Below are 21565 nucleotides of genomic sequence, written 5' to 3'. Positions count from 1 at the left end.
CCCCTGCGGTTGGAGGGTTCCCAGTCGGAAGATAAGACGCTCCTCCTCCGAGCAGAGAGTGTTCAGCAGGAGAAGATAAAAGGTAGGGAGGAGGGACTTGGAGGAGGGGCGTTGGAAATGTGATAGGTGGAAAGAGGTCAAGGTGAGGGTGATAGGTCGGAGTAGGATGGAGGCGGAGAGGTCAAGAAGACGACTGCAGGTGGCCCCACCTATCACATTTCCAACGCCCCTCCTCCAAGTCCCTCCTCCCTACCTTTTATCTTCTCCTGCTGAACACTCTCTGCTCGGAGGAGGAGCGTCTTATCTTCCGACTGGGAACCCTCCAACCGCAGGGGATGAACTTGGACTTCACCAGTTTCTTCATCCCCCCTCCCCCCACCTTGTCTCAGCCGGATCCCTCCAGCCCGGCACCGCCTTCCTGACCTGCAGTCTTCTTCTTGGCCTCTCCGCCTCCATCCTACTCCGACCTATCACCCTCACCTTGACCTCTTTCCACCTATCACATTTCCAACGCCCCTCCTCCAAGTCCCTCCTCCCTACCTTTTATCTTCTCCTGCTGAACACTCTCTGCTCATTCCTGAAGAAGGGCCTGTGCCCGAAACGTCGAATCTCCTGTTCCCTGGATGCTGCCTGACCTGCTGTGCTGTTCCAGCAATAAAGTTTCAACCCATGCAAAAGACTAGCTAAGGGTAATTTCTGAACTTGCATGAATAACACAAAAATTTAGGTGTAGTGATGCACAAGTCATTCAGTTGTCCAGTTCAGATTTCTGGAGATTGATAACGACCTTTCTATTTTGGATTTATTTATTTCGGATTCGGACTGAAGCGTGCACTTACCATACTGACCAGTCATAATGCAGCTGAAATAAAAGAAAAATGAAATTGCTGGAGAAACTCAGCAGGCCTGACAGCATCTGTGGTGAGAAGACAGTTAACATTTTGAATCCCGTGACCCTTCTTCAGAACACAGTGCAGCTGAAGTTTCATAAAGTACACCAGTCGCTAAAAATTCAAAAGGACCAATCAGCTAATATCTTTCCCACTGAATGTGCCTATTATCTAAAGCTAATAAAGGAAAACGTGAGGCACCATGGTAGAAGTAAACAACCATCTGATTACTATTCAAATTGATCGCACTGCATTTGTGCTTATTTTTCATCCATTTCTATATTTGAGTAGGCAAATAAGCACAGGAAATTTCTGTCCAAGGTTCTGTAGCTAACACACATGGTGGGCTATTTTGGCCATTTCTTCCTAACTGGCGTGTGATAGGCAGCGATAATGTGTTGCCAACTAGTATAATCTTTCAAGATCTGTCAAAAATGTACACAAAGCACCGTAGTAAAAGCACAAATTATTACAAGCTACGTCATCACAGAGGAAAAGGACAGAATTTTATTGAGAAAAATATCAAATGCTTTTGATTACAAGCAAAGCAACATTGCCCTTTCTTGCACAATCAGATTTATGTGGTGTATTGCTCATGAGATCAAAATAAAAATGGCCTACCACACAGAGCCTTCATTTTTGGGAATGGAATTGAGTCATAGAATCATAGAATCCCTACAGTGTAGAAACAGGCCCTTCAGCCCACCAAGTCCACACCAACCCTCCAAAGAATATCCCACCCAAACCCATTCCCCTACCCCATTTATCCTTGACTAATGCACCTAACCTACACATCCCTGAACACTATGGGGCAATTTAGCCTGACCAATTCACCTAACCTGAACAGCTTTGGATTGTGGGAGGAAACTGCAGCACCCGGAGGAAACATAAGCCTCAAGAAATATTCTTTTTTTTGGGCATGGCCAATTCATTTCAGTGCAAGGTACTTTTACATAATTGCATACATGTATGCATGGAAATTTAAAGGCCATAATTTGCAAGTGAGTCTTGAGTTACCAGAAGTTTGCAAAGAACTAAAGAAAACAGTGGTCTCAGGAATTCAAAATTTCAATATGTCAAAGGCAACACTGGGGTACCCTGCATATGATTTCCAAATCTCTCTATGCGATGGTTTCTTTCCTCAGGACATTTCTGGTTGTGTCATGACGGCTAAAGATACACTAGTTAGAAACCCTAATGTTGCATCGTGTAACCACCAAAATATTAGGAGAGCTATGTACATTTTGGTCATTTTCATTTAGCAATTTCTATATTCCCTGATTCTTTCCCAATGTCCCACGCAGGATGCAGGTATACTCTAGCATTAAATGGAGTCTTGGAGGACAAGTTTTACGTATTCAACTTTTCCATTATAATATTTGAGAACCATAAAGCCAAACATAAAGATATTCTTGTCTTTTGGAACATTTAGCCTCCTGTGTCTTTATAGAACTTACACTTTTCATTGTTGTGTAGGGCTGAAAAAAAGTGTGATTTAGCTTAAAAGAAAATACAAGACTGAAGAAATTTATCACTACTGGAAAGAAAGGGACAAGGCATTTCAAATTAACCTGTTGAGACTTCTGACCTAGTCCACCCCCAGTCCAACACCGGCACCTCCATGTCATGAAAGAAAGGGAGATAACAGTCAGAAGTGAGAGGAAAGGGTCGTGAAGAAAGTGAACCAGTGGTGAATTAACAGGAAACTCCATGAGTCAGCACAGCATCATCCTAGAGGAATAACATTACATATTGAGCAGGTCCTTCTATGAAAACTGAGACAAAAGTTAATTTTTAAATGTCAGTATCTCCCAATATTCTTAGTTTAATTTGCCACATATGGGATTTCCTATAAAGTTGCAGAGGGGTAAAATGCACTTTGTGCATAATTCCTTTCAAGTGTGCGCTGGCTATAACAGGAAATAGGAAATTTAGTAAAAGCACCACTTGGTTTTAGCAAATATGATCTTTGTTCTGCTTTACTCCATCTCAACTACTAGGAGACTTGCAAGTGTATTGGGATAGCAAACATATTAAGAGGAGGCAATGGCCTAGTGGTGTTATTACTGTACTGCCAATCCAGAGACCCAGGAAATGTTCTGAGGACCAGGGCTCAAATCCTGCCATGGCAGATGGTGGAATTTGAATTCAATAAATATCTGGAATTAAGAGTTTGATGATGACCATGAATCCATCGTTGATTGTCAGGAAAAACCCATCTAGCTCACTAATTCCTTTCAGGAAGGAAATTGCCATCCTTACCTGGTGCGGCCTACATGTGACTCCAGACGCACACCAAAATGTTTGGCTCTTAACCTTCCTTTGTGCAATTACGGATGGGCAATTACTGCTGGCCTAGCCAGTGACACTCATATCCAGTGAATGAATTTTTAAAAATTACTTTACATTACTAAATATTTTCTTTCAAAATTATAATAAATTATTGCCTGCCATTAATTAGCAGAAGTTCATGCATGAATTCCTCACTTTATGTAGTACCCTCATTGTTATTACAGGCTCCAAATACAGTTGGATGATATATAAAAAGTCAAATAATGAAAATTCTAAAACTATTCAACAATACAAGAATCTCTCTTGCTCACAAAATGCTACAGCCTTGGGTTGTGCAGACAAACTGAAGCAGCAACTTTTGAACAATTCTACAATGAAATCTTTTCTCATATCTTGTACATTTCATCTTCTTTTTGTTCCACCAAATCCTGTTAAAGCAAAAGCGAGAGAATAATTTGAACCCTTAATTTTAACTGCTTTGCAAATACATTCTATATCTTATATAAAAAAATCTTTTGCATACGATGCATTTAGGCAGGAAACAATTTGCTAATGTGGCAGTCAGGCAACTTCATTTAATGTTTAAATAAAAGCAAACTAGTGCGGATGCTCGAAATCGGAAACAAACACAAAATGCTGGAGAACCTCAACATGTCTGCGGAGAGAAAGAACGTGTTAATATTTCAAGTCTGGTGTGACTTCTTCAGAACTTCAATTCTGAAGTAGTGATACAAAACTCAAAACATTAACTCTGTTAGTCTCTTCAAGGGTGCTGCCTGACCTACTGAGATTGCCATTATTTTGTGTTTGACCTTTTTAAGACTTCATTATTTCTCCAACTCAGCTGCCATTTTGAAACTTATTCTTCCCATAGTGTTTCATTATTGCTAATGGACAACTCAATGCTGAAACCTGTATAAAAGGATATTTTGGGTAAATTGGTGAAAATGAAAAGCAGCAAAGCTACTGTCTCAACACTATTTAAAGGAAACCATGTTTACCTGATGTTGTCCTGGTTTCTCGGCTTTCAGGATTCCAACCAGTTTGCCCACTTGTCTGTGGTTGATGCGCAGAATAATTTGGGTAGTGTACGTAAGGTGAAGGGTTTGGCTGTGATCTGAAGTGAAAAAGGTTAAAAAAACATTAGTATTTAGGCTTTAAAATAATATTTTTGATTCAAGTCCAATTAACATTTTGCGCTACTGTGTCAGAAAAGCAGGTATATGAAATTACTTTTCATCCATTATTGGTCCATTAAAGACAAACCCTCCTCAGTATTGCATAACATTTGTACAGGTAAAAATGCTTCAGCTAATTTTTCAGGAATAAATTAAGCACAGCAATGAACACTGCCCAGACTTGTAGACATTAATTAAATTGCTAAATTTGTGGAGGCATTTTTTTTTTGGCAAACGGACTAGATAATGTGATGACACTATAGTTTTAAGAGGTGTATTTTGTCGTTGTTTTTATGAAAGAAAGTTGAGACAGAGATGCCCAGTCAATTAAGCAAATAGCTTTACAGCCTTGGAGTTTTTATTTTAAAAAGGTGGACTAATAAAAACAGCCCACGGAACCAGGATTTTAGTTTTAGCTTTCAGTACTTGCTGGGGTCTTGAAGCTGGATGTGGAAGTTCTTATCCCTCTCTCTGTTACAGCTAAAAGTTTGGGACTGCTGGAATTGCATGTGAGACAATCTATTTTACTGAATTTGCCTTTGTTAAGGGTGCGCTTATGGGATATTACTATGTTGGAAAAGTTCATTTGTTTACATATATTATTTTGGTAAGCATTTCAATAGTTACCTTTAAGTCAATTCTTTTCTTTTTATTTTGCCTGTATTTTAACCGTAGTGCAAAAATAAAGTGCGTTTTGATACAAGTCGAGGAGTTTGACTCATCAAATTACATCTGGAATGCAATGTCTTACACTTGCCTTTAAAATGAAAAAAAAAAATCGGGTCTAAACTATCATAATATATTTTGAGGGGGTTTGGTCTGGTCCATAACAATGTCTCAAACAGGAATTAAACTCAAATATGCAAACGAGGGGTCTTCGAGATCAATATCTCTCAGTGAGACTTCTTTGTAGCAACGGCTCTTGCTTTTACCATGGTGCAAAAATGTGGCTATAGTTTCTTGGCATTTATGGTTTTGAAAACTAGTATTTAATCATTTTTAGTTACAATATAAGGGGAGAAGAGTTCAGGGTTAACTTGCTTCTGTAATGCTATTCTTTTGGGCACTACTAGGTTTGAATAATGAAAATATTACCATGACGGCAAGCACACTGGAAGCCATCTTTGTGAAAAGGTTTGCACTTGTGTTCTTAAGCATTGCTGGCAGCGTGCAGAGCAAATGAAGCATGATTTCAATCAGTGTGCATTGCTGGTTTGATGCCAGTGCTATCCCGTTAAAACTTGACTCTCCAGCCTATATGCCCTCTGGTTCGATCATCTGATCACTATGTTAAACAACAAAGAATGCCCAAAACTATTGTTCAGCAGTACTGGATTCTTCTTGTTTGGCTAACTGCAATACATATATTGGGTGCTTCTCGGTACTTTAAGCAAAAATAGTTGGCTGGACTGAGCTATCAGCTGATGTTGAAGCACCTTGTTGGTGACAGAGGCTTACGTACAAATCTGTTACTTCCTGAAATGTGGCCTGATTAGGTTTTCTTTAGTATTAAGTATGACTGGGACAATGTACAAAGGTCATGCAAAACACAACAAACTGCTAGGGAGAAGTAGATGTTGCGTACACTTTGGCTTGCTGGCATCTGTACTGTCCTTTCTCCTAAGCTAGACTTCATAAGTAGATCCTGCCTTTAAATTATTTGTAGTGTCATTATGGTTGTGTCTGGATGCCTGAAGTCAAATGCTTCAAGGCATCTCTTTCGTTTTCCCTGTTCAACCATGATTTAAAGTGCAATGTTCAAAAAAACTTGCAAAAAAATAAGTTGCACTTAAATTTAATCCAAAACCTAAGCCTTTCTCTGACCAAGATAAATGCAACATGACCTCCCAACTCCTGTACTCAATACTGACCAATAAAGGAAAGCATACACAATGTGACTGTCATAGACATGAACTTGGTCAACATACCTCACCGCACCCGAGTAAAGCCATCAATACCAACACACCTGCACCATTATCAGTGACCCTTGGATATGTTTCAGGAAGGGTGTTGGAATGGCCTGTGGATTGTGGTGAAGATGTGCCCAGTGGGCAATGTGACACCAATGGATTTGAAGGAGCATTCCTGCACCTTCTGGTTCTGCAGGGTGTTTGTGCTTTAAAAGTACTTTACTTCATTCTTAGAATTGCCCACCACAGGGGCTGTGAAAGAATCATGCATAGACCCACGCATTGATTGGTCAGCAATGTCTTAAGAACTTCTAATAGACCCCTCATTTACGTATTGATAGCCATTCCACAGGTTGCATTCTCGACCACCCAAGCTAATGATCAGTGACAACAAATAATCAAAAAATTAAATCACGATTTTTACAGAATGTGAAATAAAATTTTGGATACATGGAGGTGTAGGTTGATACTGAAATATTAACTAATTCTTTAAAACTTGTTTTGTACTCCACAACCACCACAGTGCTCCGAAAGCTAGTGCTTCCAATTAAACCTGTTGGACCATAACCTGGTGTTTATTAAGGACAACCTGGTGTTGTGAGATTTTTAACTTTGTACACCCTAGTCCAACACTGACATCTCCAAATCATGTTTAGAAATATATCAAAATTAGTCAGAATTTAGCAACACCCACTTTTTAAACAGCAGTACTTATGACTCAGGATTATAAAAACCCAAATTTCACTTCATCGGATCAAGGGTTCACTTTTTAATGGGTTTGTCACAAGGGAACAAAAGTGAAATAAGTTCTCCACCCATCTGTTAATTTCACTGATCATTAGTGTGGATGGTCGAGAATGCAACCTGTGGAATGGCTATCAATTAGAGCATGACTTCAGGATTTTCACCTTCTTCTGCAATTTGGTCACACCTTTAAGTTACCATCAAATTCAAAGGGGTTCCTTACCAAAACCACTGTAAATGTGCATTTATGGCTTTATTAAGGATAATCTGATTACAATCAAGAATTCTAAGAAGTGTGTTCATATCATTTAATCTTTAAGACTGTAAATGTAATACCTTCTGCTGGAAAGCAAGTATCCAAGCAAACCACCTGTTCCTAAACCTGTCCAAAAGCCTGGTCCTGAGCTTCTACTCCGTGGATACGCCCCATGAGATGTATAACCTCGAAACAAAATACATTTGCAGATTACACAAGGCAAGATAACCAATAATGGTGGAGCAATGCTGGATTTTTCCAATGAATATGAAGGAGCAATCATAGAAATGAAGCAGAAGAATATGTGGCATCTTGTGATGAAGAAAGTTCTTTTTTTAAACTCTAATGAAGACAGGATAGGCAACAGTTGCATTAAATGATTAAAATAGGATAAAATAAAGGGATGAACAACAATGCTAGCACAGGCTAGAAGCAGTTAATAAAGGTTTTTGTTTTTCATTGCAGAGACACTTTGCTCTGGAAATAAGGAGAGGATTAAGCTGCAAAGCCATAGAGATGTATAACTCTTCGAACCAACTCGTCCATGCCAACCAGCTATCCCAACCCAATCTAGTCCCACATCCCTCCAAACCTTTCCTAATCATATACCCATCCAGATGCCTTTTAAATGTTGCAATTGTATCAGCCTCCACCATTTCCTTTGGCAGCTCATTCCACACATGCACCACCCTCTGCGTGAAAAGGTTGTCCCTTAGGTTTTTATATCTTGTATATCTTTCCCCTCTCACCCTAAACCTATAGCTCTGGACTCCCCCCACCCCAGGGAAAACACCTTGTCTATTTACCCTATCCATGCCCCTCATGATTTTATAAGCTTAAGGTCACCCCTCAGCCTCCAACACTCCAGGGAAAACAGCCCCAACCTATTCAGCGTCCCTATAGCTCAAATCTTCCAACCCTGGCAACATCCTTTTAAATCTTTTCTGAACGCTTTCAAGTTTCACAACATCCTTCCAATAGGAAGGAGACCAGACTTGCATTCAATATTCCAACAGTGGCCTAACCAATCTCCTGTACAGCAGCAACATGACCTCCCGACTCCTGTACTCAATACTGACCAATAAAGAAAAGGATACCAAACACTTTCATCGCTATACTATCTACGAGAGACTCTACTTTCAAGGAGCTATGAACATGCACTCCAAGATCTCTTTGTTCAGCAATACTCCTTAGGATCTTACAATTAAGTGTATAAGTCCTGCTAAGATTTGCTTTCCCAAAATGCAGCACCTCACATTTATCTAAATTAAACTCCATCTGCCGCTCCTTAGTCCATTGGCTCATCTGATCAAGATCCCGTTGTAATCTGAGGTAACATTCTTCGCTGTTCACTACACCTCCAATTTTGGTGTTATCTGCAAACTTATTAACTATTCCTTTTAAGCTCACAACCAAATCATTTATATAAATGATGAAAAGTGGAGGACTCAGCACCAATCCTTGTGGCACGCCACTGGTCACAGGCCTCAATCTGAAAAACAACCCTCCACCACGACCCACTGTCTTCTACCTTTGAGCCAATTCCGTATCCAAATAGATAATTCTCCCTGTATTCCATGAGATCTAATCTTGCTAACCAGTCTCCCATGGGGAACCCTGTTGAATACCTTATGAAGTCCATATAAATCATGGCCACTGCTCTGTCCTCATCAATCCTCTTTGTTACTTCTTCAAAAAACTCAATCAAGTTTGGGAGACATGATTTCCCACGCACAAAGTCATGTTGACTATCCCTAATCAGTCTTTGCCTTTTAAAATACATGTACATCCTGTCCCTCAGGATTCCCTCCAACAACTTGCCCACCATCGACATCAGGCTGCTCACTGATCTATAGTTCCCTGGCTTGTCCTTACCACCTTTCTTAAACAGTGGCACCATGTTAGCCAACCTCCAGTCTTCCGACATCTCACCTCTGACTATTGATGATACAAATATCTCAGCAAGAGGCCCAACAGTCACTTCCCTAGCTTCCCGCAGAGTTCCAGGGTACACCTGATCAGGTCCTGGGGCTTTAACCCCATTTAAGTCAAATCAACAAAATGTAAAAACCATGAAACATATAGAGAAACATGGGAAGGACATAGCAGGGTGTTTGAATTAATGAAGCTAAATGAGGTAGATTAAGGACATTAGAAATATGGAAGCTGAAGGGAAACAAAGCTCCACGGTAACATCCTTTCCATTCAGTGATATTGCTTAAACTCCATTGGAGTCAGCTAACCTCAAATGAACTAAAAAAGATGGTAAATAGAAGACCCGTATGAGCAACACAATTATAGCCATCGATTTTTACCTCAATTGTGACTTACAAGTTCAGATGTGGAAAATTATATATGTGATCATTTGAAAAGCTGATTAGACAGATTCTGTATCAAGTTAGACAGAATTAGCACTAATTCAGGTGGGTGTGTTAGATCTTCTCTCTTGTGCAAAGGTAAGAGAATGACACAGCTAAGAGAAATAGGGAAGGGAAAACTGTTTTTTTTAAGCCACTGATGCCACGAGTAAAGTATGCAGCAGTAGGAAAGATAGAACAGAAACCTCAGGAAGAGAAATTGTATTTGCATAGTATGTTAATCCAGCTTTACCTGGAATACAACTCTGATCACTGATGGGAGGAAAAAAAGAAATAAGGGACACAAAGATAATACTGGGCAGCTTGTTATAAGGAGAAACAACTAATATTTCAACAGTTTCTTTGAGGTCTTGAGACACAGTGGGCCACACAATCCCTAACTTGTGGATCCCTACCTTGGGGCCAGAAGTTCCAGTGTAAATCCCATGACATAAAAGTGTGTCACAACATGTCCAAGGAGGCTGACTGCAACCAATTTATACTGAGTGAGGCTCAGTGCTGATATTACAGAATAATTCTAGATCAAACAGGGTGCAGACAAGACAAATGTCAACATGGAAAACCCAGGTCATAAGTTCTACAAAAATTCTCAAATTTAAAAATAAGATGAATATACAGATTAAACTTAACTCTTTCATGATTGGACTGCCAAGTTCAAGACAGTAGGTTAAAAATATCTGGTGTATAAAAACAAATTTGAAATATTGAGCTTTCAATTTCCTAGACTTAAAGATGTTGAAGGTTATGAGGGATTTTAAAGACATAAATATAGTTTTTCTTTATGACAAAATAGCAACCAGAGTCAGAGGTGCAAGTTCAGAAACAGACCCTACGGTCCAACTTGTCCATGCTGACTAGGTATCCTAAATTAATTCAGTCCCATTTGCCAGCATTTGGCCCATATCCCTATAAACCCTTCTTACTCACATACCCATCCAGATGCCTTTTAAATGTTGTAATTGTTCCAACCTCCACCACTTCCTCTGGCAGCTCAGTCCATACATGCACTACACACTGCTTAAAAAGATGGCCCTTAAGTCCCTTTTAAGTCTTTCCCCTCTCACCTTATAACTATGCCCTCTAGTTTGGATTCCCTACCCTGGGAAAAAGACCTCGTCTATTCACTCTATCCACGACCCTCATGATTTTATAAACTTCTACGAGGTGACCTTTCAGTCTCCGACGCTCCAGGGAAAATAGCCCCCGCCTATTCAGCCTCTTCCTATAGTTCAAATCCTCCAACCCTGGCAACATACCTGTAAATATTTTCTGAACCCTTTCAAATTTCACAACATCTTTCCTATAGCAGGAGACCAGAATTGGGCACACTATTCCAAAAGTGGCTTAACCAATGTCCTGTACAGCTGCAACTTGACATCCCAACTCCTGTACTCAATGCACTGACCAATAAAGGCAAATGCCTTCTTCACTACCTTTTCTACTTGTGACTCAGTTTTCAAGGAACAATGTATCTGCACTCCTAGTTTTCTTTGTTTGGTCACACTCTCCAGGATCCTATCATTAAGTGTACAAGTCCTGCCCTGACTTGCCTTTCCAAATGCAAAATTGCACATTTATCTAAATTAAACTCCTTGGCCCATCTGATCAAGGTCCCGCTATACCGAGATAACCTCCTTCACTTTCCATTGCACTTCATTTTGGTGTCATCTGCAAACTTATTAACCATGCCGATATTCACAACGAAATCATTTATATAAATGATAAACAACAGTGTACAATACTGAACCTTGCTGCACACCACTGGTCACAGGCTTCCAGTCCGAAAAACAACCTTCAACCACTATACTCTGTCTCCTACCAGAGGTGTGCAGGTGAGATAATCAGTAAAAGCAGGTCAAATTTATAAAAATGTTTTTACACAACAAAGAAATGGAAGCAGCATATATAGCAGCTTTTAAAACTTGAAAGGGGAAAAAAAAGGTTTAACCAAGGAACAAATTAAGCAGGAATTAGATGAGAGGTAAGATCTTGAGTGACTTTAACAAAGTGGATGTGGAAAGGATGTTTCCTCTTGAAAGTCAGTAAAGAACCGGTGGACACAGCTTTCAAGTTTGGGGCAGCCCTTTCCAGAAGACCATAAAACATAGGAGCAGAAATAGTCTCCTCCACCATTCAATGAGATCATGGCTGGTCTCCTCAACTCCATTTTCCTGTCTATTCCTCATAACCCTTGATTCCATTACTGAGCAAAAATCTTTCTGTCTTGGCCTTCAATGGACTTAGAAACCCTCTAGAGCTCTCTATGGTAAAGAATTTCACAGATTCACGACCCGCACGGAATAATTTCCTCCTCAACTCTATTCTAATTGGGTGACTGCTCACTGAGATTTTGCCTGGCATTCTGGACTCTTCAACACTTGGAAACAACCTCTAGAGTCTAATTTGTCAAGTCCCATTAAGAATTGTATATATTTCACCTCTCATTCTTCTAAACTGTAGTTAGAACAGGCCCAACCCACTCAATTTTGTCTCAGAAGGAAATGCCTCCAAACCTACAATTAGCCTAATGTACCTACTCTGGATTGCTTTCAAAACTAACATATCTTTCCTTAATAAAGGGACTAAAACTATTCACAGTATTCAAGGTGTGGTCTAATTAGTACATTGTATTGTTTTAGCAAAACTTCCCTTTTTTATACTCCATTCCTTTTACAATAAATTCCCTTTTGCCTTCCCCATCAGCTACTAAATGTGCATGCTAGCTTTTGTGATTTCTGTACAGACAGATGAGGAGTTTTTTTTTTCCTTAGACTGTTGTGCAACTTTGGAACATTCTACTTCATAAGATGCTGGAAGCATATCCATTGTCTAATGAAAATCCATCTAACTCTGTATTAAGTATTCAACGGAATTGATGGTTACTGGGGACAGCCGGGAGTGTGGATTTTGAAACAGAGAATCCATAATCTTAATGAATGGTCTCAATGGTCCACTTCTACTCATACTTCATATGTTTGTCCAAAGTAGGATGCACATCTGCTAGACCAAGTTGCCTCTTCTGAAGAAATGCAATATTTTAATGATTATTGCTTTCAATAGCTGTACAATCTTATTTTATTAAATAATCCTGACAGATTTACCTCCAAAGTCTGGTTTAAAGCCAGGTGGTGGTGGATGTCCAGAGGGGCCTGCATTGTTGAAACATTCATCATAACCTTGAGTACTGCTTTGCGGCATCTCATTACTGTTATTTTGGCTTCTCAAACACATGAGGTAGATCAGATAAGAAAGACAAAACAGTCCAAGTATCACAAGATAAGAGGATGAATCATCGGAATCTGCGGGAATTTCATTGTTATTTGGTTTATAAGCAAATTCAGAATTAGATTTCTTTCTCCGAAGGCCTTCCTCAGTAAGTTCTATGACATATTCCAGTCCGCAGGATCCCCTCAAAATATAAGGATCTTCTGGATAGTTATATCCCTCACAACTGACGGTAATTGCTCCAAATTGATATGCTTTTTCCATGTCTGTCTTGCATTCCCACTATGATCGTGTGTCAGATATGGGGGTTTAAGAATAGATAAAGTTAGAAAGCTCCTTGGGTTAATTACCATTTTAACTGTTCAGTCTGAAAGAAAGAACAATCATAACATTAAATAGCACAGAAGGAGGCCATTCAGCCCGATTTACTTGTGTTGGCTTTTTAAAAGAGGTACCTAGATACCAACTCCAACACTCTTTCCCAATAATCATGCAATTTAAAAGAAAATTTTCAAGTACATGTTCAATTTCTTTCCAAAAGTTGCCAATAATTCTGCTTCTTCATCCCTTCAGATTGAGTTCTTAAGATCTCAAATGCACAATCATTAAAAAAAATCCCAAGGTTGTTTATCCCCCTTTATCAAGTTATTTTCCAGCGATACAATTAACTCTGTCAAATTTTCTATCAGTCCCATTGCCTCAAATCAACAGTCCACTCTATACATTCAATGCTGCACTGAGGAATTAAATTGAAATCCTACCTTTGAGACAATGCCCTTTTGATGTAGAATTTCAGATTATGTTAAACATATTGCCATTTATCTTGCCCTATACCTGCTCAGATCCTGAATATTTTATTACTGAGCCCGCTCTTCTCCAGCATAACTGTTCCCAACTTCCCTTCATAACGCAGGCATCAGTTATCTTTTGCTGCACCAAATTCAATGCCAAGGACTTTTCTTTCACACATTAACCAAGATTAGACACAGTACTTCAGGTGAGGTTGGATCAGAGTTCTGTATGAACTCAGAATCAATCAATCAATCACTCATATAATCAATGGAATGAAATAAATAACACCTATTTAATTTTGTCATTGAAGTAATCAGAAACTGCTTTAGCAAAGATCTACCTTCCAGTGTCCCCAATACCATCTATTATTTCCTCTCCTACGGAAAAATAATATTTAGCTTATATTGCCAATGTATTATCTGTTCCCAATCCACAGTCACATTAAATGACACTTGTCACTTGGCTCCTCAATCTTTCCAACTGTATTATTTGATCAATGTGTTCCCTAGGAAAAAGTGAGGACTGCAGATGCTGGAGACCAGAGTTGAAAAGTGTGGTGCTGAAAAAGCGCAGCAGGCCTGGCAGCATCCGAGGAGCAGGAGAATCGACATTTCGGTCATAAGCCCTTCTTCAGGAATGAGGCTGGTGTGCCAAGCGGGCTGAGGTAAAAGGTGGGGGGGGGGGAGGCTGGGAATACAATAGGTGGAAGGAGGTGAGGGTGATAGGCTGGAGAGGGGGTGGGGGCGGAGAGTTCGGGAAGAAGATTGCAGGTCAAGAGGGCGGTGCTGAATCCGGGGGTTGGGACTGAAATAAGGTGGGGAGGGGGGAAATGAGGAAGCTGGAGAAATCTACATTCATCCCGTGTGGTTGGAGGGTTCCTAGGCAGAAGATGAGGCGCTCTTCCTCCAGGCGTCGTGTGGCCAGGGTCTGGCGACGGAGGAGGCCAAGGACCTGCACGTCCCTGGCGGAGTGGGAGGGGGAGTTAAAGTGTTCAGCCACGGGGTCGTTGGGTTGGTTGATGCGGGTGTCTCAGAGGTGTTCCCTGAAACATTCCGCAAGTAGGTGGCCTGTCTCCCCAATGTAGAGAAGACCACACTGGGTGCAGCGGATACAGTAAATGATGTGCATGGAGGTGCAGGTGAATTTGTGACGGATATGGAAGGATCCATTGGGCATTGGAGGGAGGTGAGGGCGCAAGTTTTGCACTTCTTGCGGTTGCAGGGGAAGGTGCCGGGAATGGAGGTGGGTTGGAGGGGAGTGTGGACCTGACGAGGGAGTCGCGGAGGCAGTGGTCTCTCCGGAACGCTGATAGGGGTGGGGAGGGAAATATATCCCCGGTGGTGCGGTCTGTTTGGAGGTGGCGGAAATGACGGAGGATGATATGATGTCTCCGGAGGTTGGTGGGGTGGAAGGTGAGGACCAGTGGGGTTCTGTCCTGGTGGCGATTGGAGAGGCGGGATTCAAAGGCGGAGGTGCGGGAAGTGGAGGAGATGCGGTGGTGAGCATCGTCAACCACGTCGGTGGGGAAATTGCGGTCTGTGAAGAAAGAGGCCATTCAGGCTGTTCGGTATTGGGAGCAGATGCAGCGGACACGAAGGAATTGGGAATATGGGATGGCATTTTTACAGGGGGCAGCATGGGAGGAGGTGTAGTCTAGGTAGCTGTGGGAGTCGGTCCGTTTGTAGTAAATGCCTGTGTTGAGTCGGTCACCCGAGATAGAAATGGAGGGATCTAAGAAGGGGAGGGAGGAGTCTGAGACTGTCCAGGTAAATTTGAGGTCGGGGTGGAAGGTGTTAGTAAAGTGGATGAACTGTACAATGTGTTACCTGTTGGTTGTATTCCCATTAGTTTCATATTGTCTGCAAATTTTGTGTCCATTTCAAATTTAAGGATATCCTAAGCAGGAATTAGACCTATAGTAATTCCTGAAGCAACTTCCCAGTTCCAATCCTTTCTTTCAAAAAAAAACTGTTCATAACACTTTAGATAATGTTTGATTCTTTTTAGAAGCACTACGCCTCTGATCAATGTTTCTACAAATGACTTTAGCAAATGATGTTTTGAAGTTTAAATAAAGAACAGTCAATTTAAAATCTATAGATAAAAATCCCCAAAGGATTCTTCATGTAAAATCTTAAACCCACAGCTCAGTATTTTTCATGATACATCATTAGTCAGTCCTCACTCTCCAATGCCTTCTCTCCAGGAAGTCAGGCTACCTCGCAATAGTAACACTATGTAGTGAATTGGGGATGCTAAATTTCCTGTAGTTAGGTGCATTAGTCAGGGGTGAATGTAGGGGAGTGGGTCTGGGTAGGTTGCTCTTCGGAGGGCCGGTGTGGACTTGTTGGACTGAAGGGCCTGTTTCCACACTGTAGGGAATCTAATCTAATCTAATCTATGTTTTTCCTCACTGTTTTCCAAATATTGGCAACATGTTCCTCTGTTTCCTTTTCTCAATAATATAGAAACCAGGTCAATGCCTTATACATGTATAAATTTCATTACTTCATTAAATATTCCAGGATGCAGTTTGTCATGACACAAGATCTGGCATGCTTCATTGTCCTCACAGATATTTTTCCTTCGAGGTCTAATATCTTAATCTAAAAACTGTAGTTCGACGAGGAGAAGATTCCTCTATAAACATGAGCAAATAATTCACTTAGTCAATTTGCTTTAGTATTCTTGAAAAGGTTCTACAATTTTTAAAAATTAATTCACGGGATGTGGCCGTTGCTAGCTCGCCCAGCATTTATTGCCCATTCCTAATTGTTTAGAGTGCAGTTAAGAGCCAACCACATTGCTGTGGGTCACACGTCGGCCAGATCAGGTAAGGACGAATTTACTTCTCTCAAGGATATTAGTGAACAAGATGAGTACTTTTGACAATTGACAATGGTTCCACGGACATCATTAAACCTTAATTCCAGATTTTTACTGAATTCAAATTCCAAGCTCTGCCAGAGAAGGATTTGAGCTCAGTTCCCCAGAACATTACCTGGGTCTCTGGACTCATAGCCTTGTAATAATACCACTCAGCTATTGCCTCCCCTTTTTCCTAACCGCCAATTTATTACCATTATTCTATTATTACAAATATATTTTGTAGTCAGTTTTGATTGTCATAGGTATGTACAGAACGGAAACAGACCCTTTGGTCCAACTCATCCATGCCGACCAGATATTCCTACCCAATCTAGTCCCACCTGCCAGCACCTGGCCCATATCCCTCTAAACCCTTCCTATTCATATACCCATCCAAATGCCTTTTAAATATTGCAATTTTACCAGCCTCCACCACTTCCTCTGGCAGCTCATTCCATACACGTACCATCGTGTGTGAAAAAGTTGCCCCTTAGGTCTCTTTTATATCTTTCCCCTCTCACCTTAAACCTATGCCCTCTAGTTCTGGACTCCCCCACCCCAGGGAAAAGACTTTGTCTATTAATCTTATCCATGCCCCTCATGATTTTATAGATCTCTACAAGGTCAGCCCTCAGCCTCCGACGCTCCAGGGGGAACAGCCCTAGCCGATTCAACCTCTCCCTATAGCTCAAATCCTCCAACCCTGGCAACATCCTTGTAAATCTTTTCTGAACTCTTAAGTTTCACAACATCCTTCACATAGGAAGGAGACCAGCATTGCACACAATATTCCAAACCAATGTCCTGAACAGTTGCAACATGACCTCCCAACTCCTGTACACAATATTCTGACCAATAAAGGAAAGCATACCAAACACCTTCTTCACTATCCTATCTACCTGCGATTTTACTTTCAAGGAGCTATGAACCTGCACTCCAAGGTCTCTTTGTTCAGCAACACTCCCCAGGACCGTATCATTAAGTGTATAAGTCCTGCTAAGATTTGCTTTCCCAAAATGCAGCACCTCAGATTTATCTAAATTAAATTCCATCTGCCACTCCTCAGCCCATTGGCACATCTGATCAAGATCCTGTTGTAACCTTCTTCGCTGTCCACTACACTTTCAATTTTGGTGTCATCTGCAAACTTACTAACTATACCTGCTATGCTCACATCCAAATTCTTTATCTAAAAGTAACGAAAGTAATTTATATAAATGATGAAAAGTAGTGGACCCAACACCGATCCTTGTGGTACTCTGCTGGTCACAGGCCTCCAATCTGAAAAACAACTCTCCACCACCACCCTCTGTCTTCTACCTTCGAGCCAGTTCTGTACCCAAATGGCTAGTTTTCCTTGTATTCCATGAGATCTAACCTTGCTAACCAGTGTTCCATGGGGAACCTTGCTGAACGCCTTACCAAAATGTCTACCGCTCTGCCCTCATCAATCCTCTTTGTTACTTCTTCAAAAAACTCAATCAAGTTTTATCCTGACTAGTTCCTTAACCTCCTTTCTGTTTCCAGGTCTGTGTTATTTTTAGGCAATGAAACAAATGGTCAAGAATCCTCGTGAGGATACACAACTAATGTAACAAATCAAGTGTGAAGTCTAAATGGAACATAAGCAAAATATATGAAACTACATCATAATTGTAACATATATTTTTCAGGATCAGCAAATATGTAGAAGATGTATGGAAGTATAGCAGAAGAAACAATTCAGGCTTTCATGAGAAATTGATAATCAACTGAAGGGAACACAGTTGCAAGACTATAGGGAAAGAGCAGGGGAGTTGGACTAGCTGAGTTACTCTTGCAGAGTTGGCATGAACACAACAGTCCAAATGGTCTCTTTGTGTGGTGATACCATTCTATGATTCTAACATGCAGTTACCCAAATATTTCTTATTGGCTTCCAGCTAGCTAACAAATAGAGAAGTGTGCGCTTTCTACAGAGCACAAAAACAAAAATGTGACTTTTTAATGAATCAAACTGAAGAACTGTGATTGACAATACAGAGGCTGATCAGAATCTGTCAGATAGCATTTATAGCAGTAATAATGATGAAATTATCTATTTGCCATCATTAACCACCTGATGAAGGAGCAGCGCTCTGAAAGCTATTGTGCTTCCAATCAAACCTGTTGGACTATAACCTGGTGTTGTGTGATTTTAAACTTTGTACACCCTAGTCCAACACCGCCATCTGCAAATCATGACTGCTGATAAGAAGAATTGTTTTCTTAGCAAGGATTACAGGGAGTGGCAGGAAAGTGGAACGAGGTCAAGATAAGATCAGTCATGATCACATCAAATGACAGGGCACACTTGAGAGGCTGAGTTGCCTATTGCCGCTTCTAGCTCTCATTCTTATTACTCCTCTGAAAGTGACAGAAACTCCTACCTTAGCAGTGCTAAAGCCATCGCCATCATTTCTAGCCTGTTATTCTCGGCATTTGTCATCACACAATTCTCTGTGGTGCAAACATCTAATGGACGTTATGCACTACAGAAAAGCTTGTTATTTTCTCTTTCACATCTCTATCTTTGCAATATTTATTTCTAAAACGTAAGAAATGTTGTATCCTGGAAGTAATCCACTTTCCCACTGTACTCCTCCACCCCTTAAAGCATCTTCTGATTCCACCAAAACATATGTTCCCAAGATTGAGAATATGTAAAGGAATTAACCATCAGTGACTACTGCTTTCTGAAGAAGGGTTACACCTGAAACATTGACTTCTCCATCTCCTGATACGGCCTGGCTTGCTGTTTTCTTCCAGCCTCCTGCTTGTTTACCTTGGATTCCAGCATCTGCAGTTTTTCTTTTGTTTTGAACTGCTTCCAGAGAGCAACCCTCACTGTAAACTAATTCAATATCACTTGGTTATATTTAGAAATTAGACTGGTACGTTCAACTACATACCTGAACATCATAACCATCCCAACCTTTGTTATAACACTGCACCACTTTCGGAAGCAAGACACTGCAGCCAGCTGAGCCACCAACACACTGCAGCTGAGGTACAGGATGTGTTCTGCGGCCAGTGGTATACTTACCACTGTACAATGTCAGAGCTTGGACGTCACGGAGCAGAATTCTTTCTGTAAACGGAAAGAGAAATTACAGAAATTCTTACTCGCTATTTCATGGAAGAGTTATTGCTTTACCTTACTCAACCATCTTTATTTAATTTCAGACTTGAGGGATGATTGGAAGAGGTATCAGTGGTGGGTTAATTAGGTGAGAAAGAAATAGTGCGAATACAGTGAAACTAAGTCTTTATACTTGTGAACGTCAGACAATATACATAGATTTGTCAGTTATTGCATTAATTGTGAATGTTAAAGGATGGATATAACTCAGCCTGAGAGTGAGCCCTTGACAGTTAAGCAAAAGCTACTCAGCAAATATACTGGCAAATTTAAAATGATTCAGTGAGAACTTTGGGGTAACCTACACCACTCAGCAAGAGTACTGATGCAACAGACATCAATAACGAATCACTTGGCAATTAGCTGTGTTGCTTTACTTGGTAACACTCTTGCTTCTGCATGAGGTGGTTATGAATTGAGGGACTGTTATCAGATCAGATGTTTAACTGAGATCCTGTCTCTCCCTAAGGTCAGGATGAGGTGGTTATGAATTGAGGGACTGTTATCAGATCAGATGTTTAACTGAAATCCTGTCTCTCCCTAAGGTCAGGAACCCCATAGCATCATTTTGATGAGCAAGAAAGCAATGTGCTAGCAATAGTTTATTCCTTACACAACATTACTACAGCTGAAATTTTATTTCAGATCTCCCGCATCCTTGCATTTTGCTGCTGTCATTACCAAACCAGATTTCGTTAGGGTCCATATTCCTAATTGGCAGAAGCCAGAATTTGGTTTTAAAAAAAAGGGGCAGCGGAAATCTACAAGTCTCTCTAGACAAGTATAGGGCGGGAACTGTCACACTTGATAAATTGTTACTATTTAAGGATATTGAGTGGCAGCTGGAGACCTATGACAGGTGATGAGAGTCAGGTCACAAACCTGCCAATGATGAGAGGGGGTCAGAAGTCACACAACACCAGGTTATAATCTTTGAGGAGAAATCTTAGCAACGCCCCTCCCCCAAGTCCCTCCTCCCTACCTTTTATCTTAGCTCAAATTCAGCACCGCCTTCCTAACCTGCAATCTTCTTCCCGACCTCTCCGCCCCCCCACCTCAGTCTGACCTATCACCCTCACCTTGACCTCTTTCCACCGATCACATTTCTGACGCCCCTCCCCCAAGTCCCTTCTCCCTACCTTTTATCTTAGCCTGCTGGACAAACTTTCCTCATTCCTGAAGAAGGGCTCATGCCCGAAACGTCGATTCTCCTGTTCCCTGGATGCTGCCTGACCTGCTGCGCTTTTCCAGCAACACATTTCCAACACCAGGTTATAGTCCAACAGGTTTAATTGGAAGCACTAGCTTTCGGAGCGACGCTCCTTCATCAGGTGGTTGTGCAGTGCTCTGAAAGCATGCGATTTCAAATAACCTTACTGGACTATATAAAAGGTAAAAACAGTGACTGCAGATGCTGGAAACCAGATTCTGGATCAGTGGTGCTGGAAGAGCACAGCAATTCAGGCAGCATCCGAGGACAGGCAAAATCGACGTTTCGAGCAAAAGCCCTTCATCAGGGATAAAGGCAGAGAGCCTGACCCAGCCCAGCCCGACCCAGCCCAGCCCAGCCCAGCCCAGCCCGGCCCGGCCCGGCCCGACACCCAGCAGCTACACACCATGATGGCAGTGAATGTCGGGGCAGGTTTCAGGGCCTCCTGCTGTTCCTTCCACCTACGGGGCCGCAGCTGCAGCGGCGAAGCAATGAGGACACCGCTCTCTGGCTCCTACCTGAATCCTGCGCTCCGTTCACCTGCAGCAAAAACGGCAGAAGGCACAGGCCGAGGCCACACCGATAGCGATGGAGCAAAGACATCCCCCTGCCCCCCTCCTCCAACGACAAGAAGCCAGACCCAAGGGAACGCATGCGCACTC

General features: G+C 41.3%; 1 protein-coding gene across 2 annotated transcripts; it reads right to left on the bottom strand.

The window, feature by feature from the left end:
• Positions 1–1374: 1374 nt before the first annotated feature.
• saraf (store-operated calcium entry-associated regulatory factor) lies at positions 1375–21565 on the bottom strand. Of its 2 annotated transcripts, XM_043720442.2 has the most exons (6): positions 21422–21562; positions 19464–19642; positions 12750–13155; positions 7351–7456; positions 4184–4299; positions 1375–3610 (listed from the first exon to the last, which is right to left on the bottom strand). In XM_043720442.2, the coding sequence occupies exons 1-6, from the start codon at positions 21555–21557 to the stop codon at positions 3585–3587; spliced, it is 969 nt and encodes a 322-aa protein (XP_043576377.2). In that variant the 5' UTR covers positions 21558–21562; the 3' UTR covers positions 1375–3584. The 2 variants fall into 2 exon arrangements, with proteins under 2 accessions (XP_043576377.2, XP_087851155.1); XM_087995029.1 differs by lacking the exon at positions 7351–7456 and having other exon boundaries at positions 21422–21565.

Source organism: Chiloscyllium plagiosum, unplaced genomic scaffold (genome assembly GCF_037043375.1).
Source record: "Chiloscyllium plagiosum isolate Xiang-an unplaced genomic scaffold, Cpla_swu_hap1 HiC_scaffold_2, whole genome shotgun sequence".
Classification (NCBI taxonomy): Eukaryota; Metazoa; Chordata; class Chondrichthyes; order Orectolobiformes; family Hemiscylliidae; genus Chiloscyllium; species Chiloscyllium plagiosum.
The sequence above is the reverse complement of the archived record's forward strand: the minus strand, read 5'-3'. Positions and strand labels throughout refer to the sequence as shown.

Coding starts and splice junctions, on each gene's coding strand:
- saraf (XM_043720442.2), bottom strand. CDS start 21,557: ATGCGTTCCCTTGGGTCTGGCTTCTTGTCGTTGGAGGAGGGGGGCAGG. Junction 19,643..21,421: donor GAACGGAGCGCAGGATTCAG/GTAGGAGCCAGA, acceptor TTCCGTTTACAG/AAAGAATTCTGCTCCGTGAC. Junction 3,611..4,183: donor AGAAACCAGGACAACATCAG/GTAAACATGGTT, acceptor TTGCTTTAACAG/GATTTGGTGGAACAAAAAGA.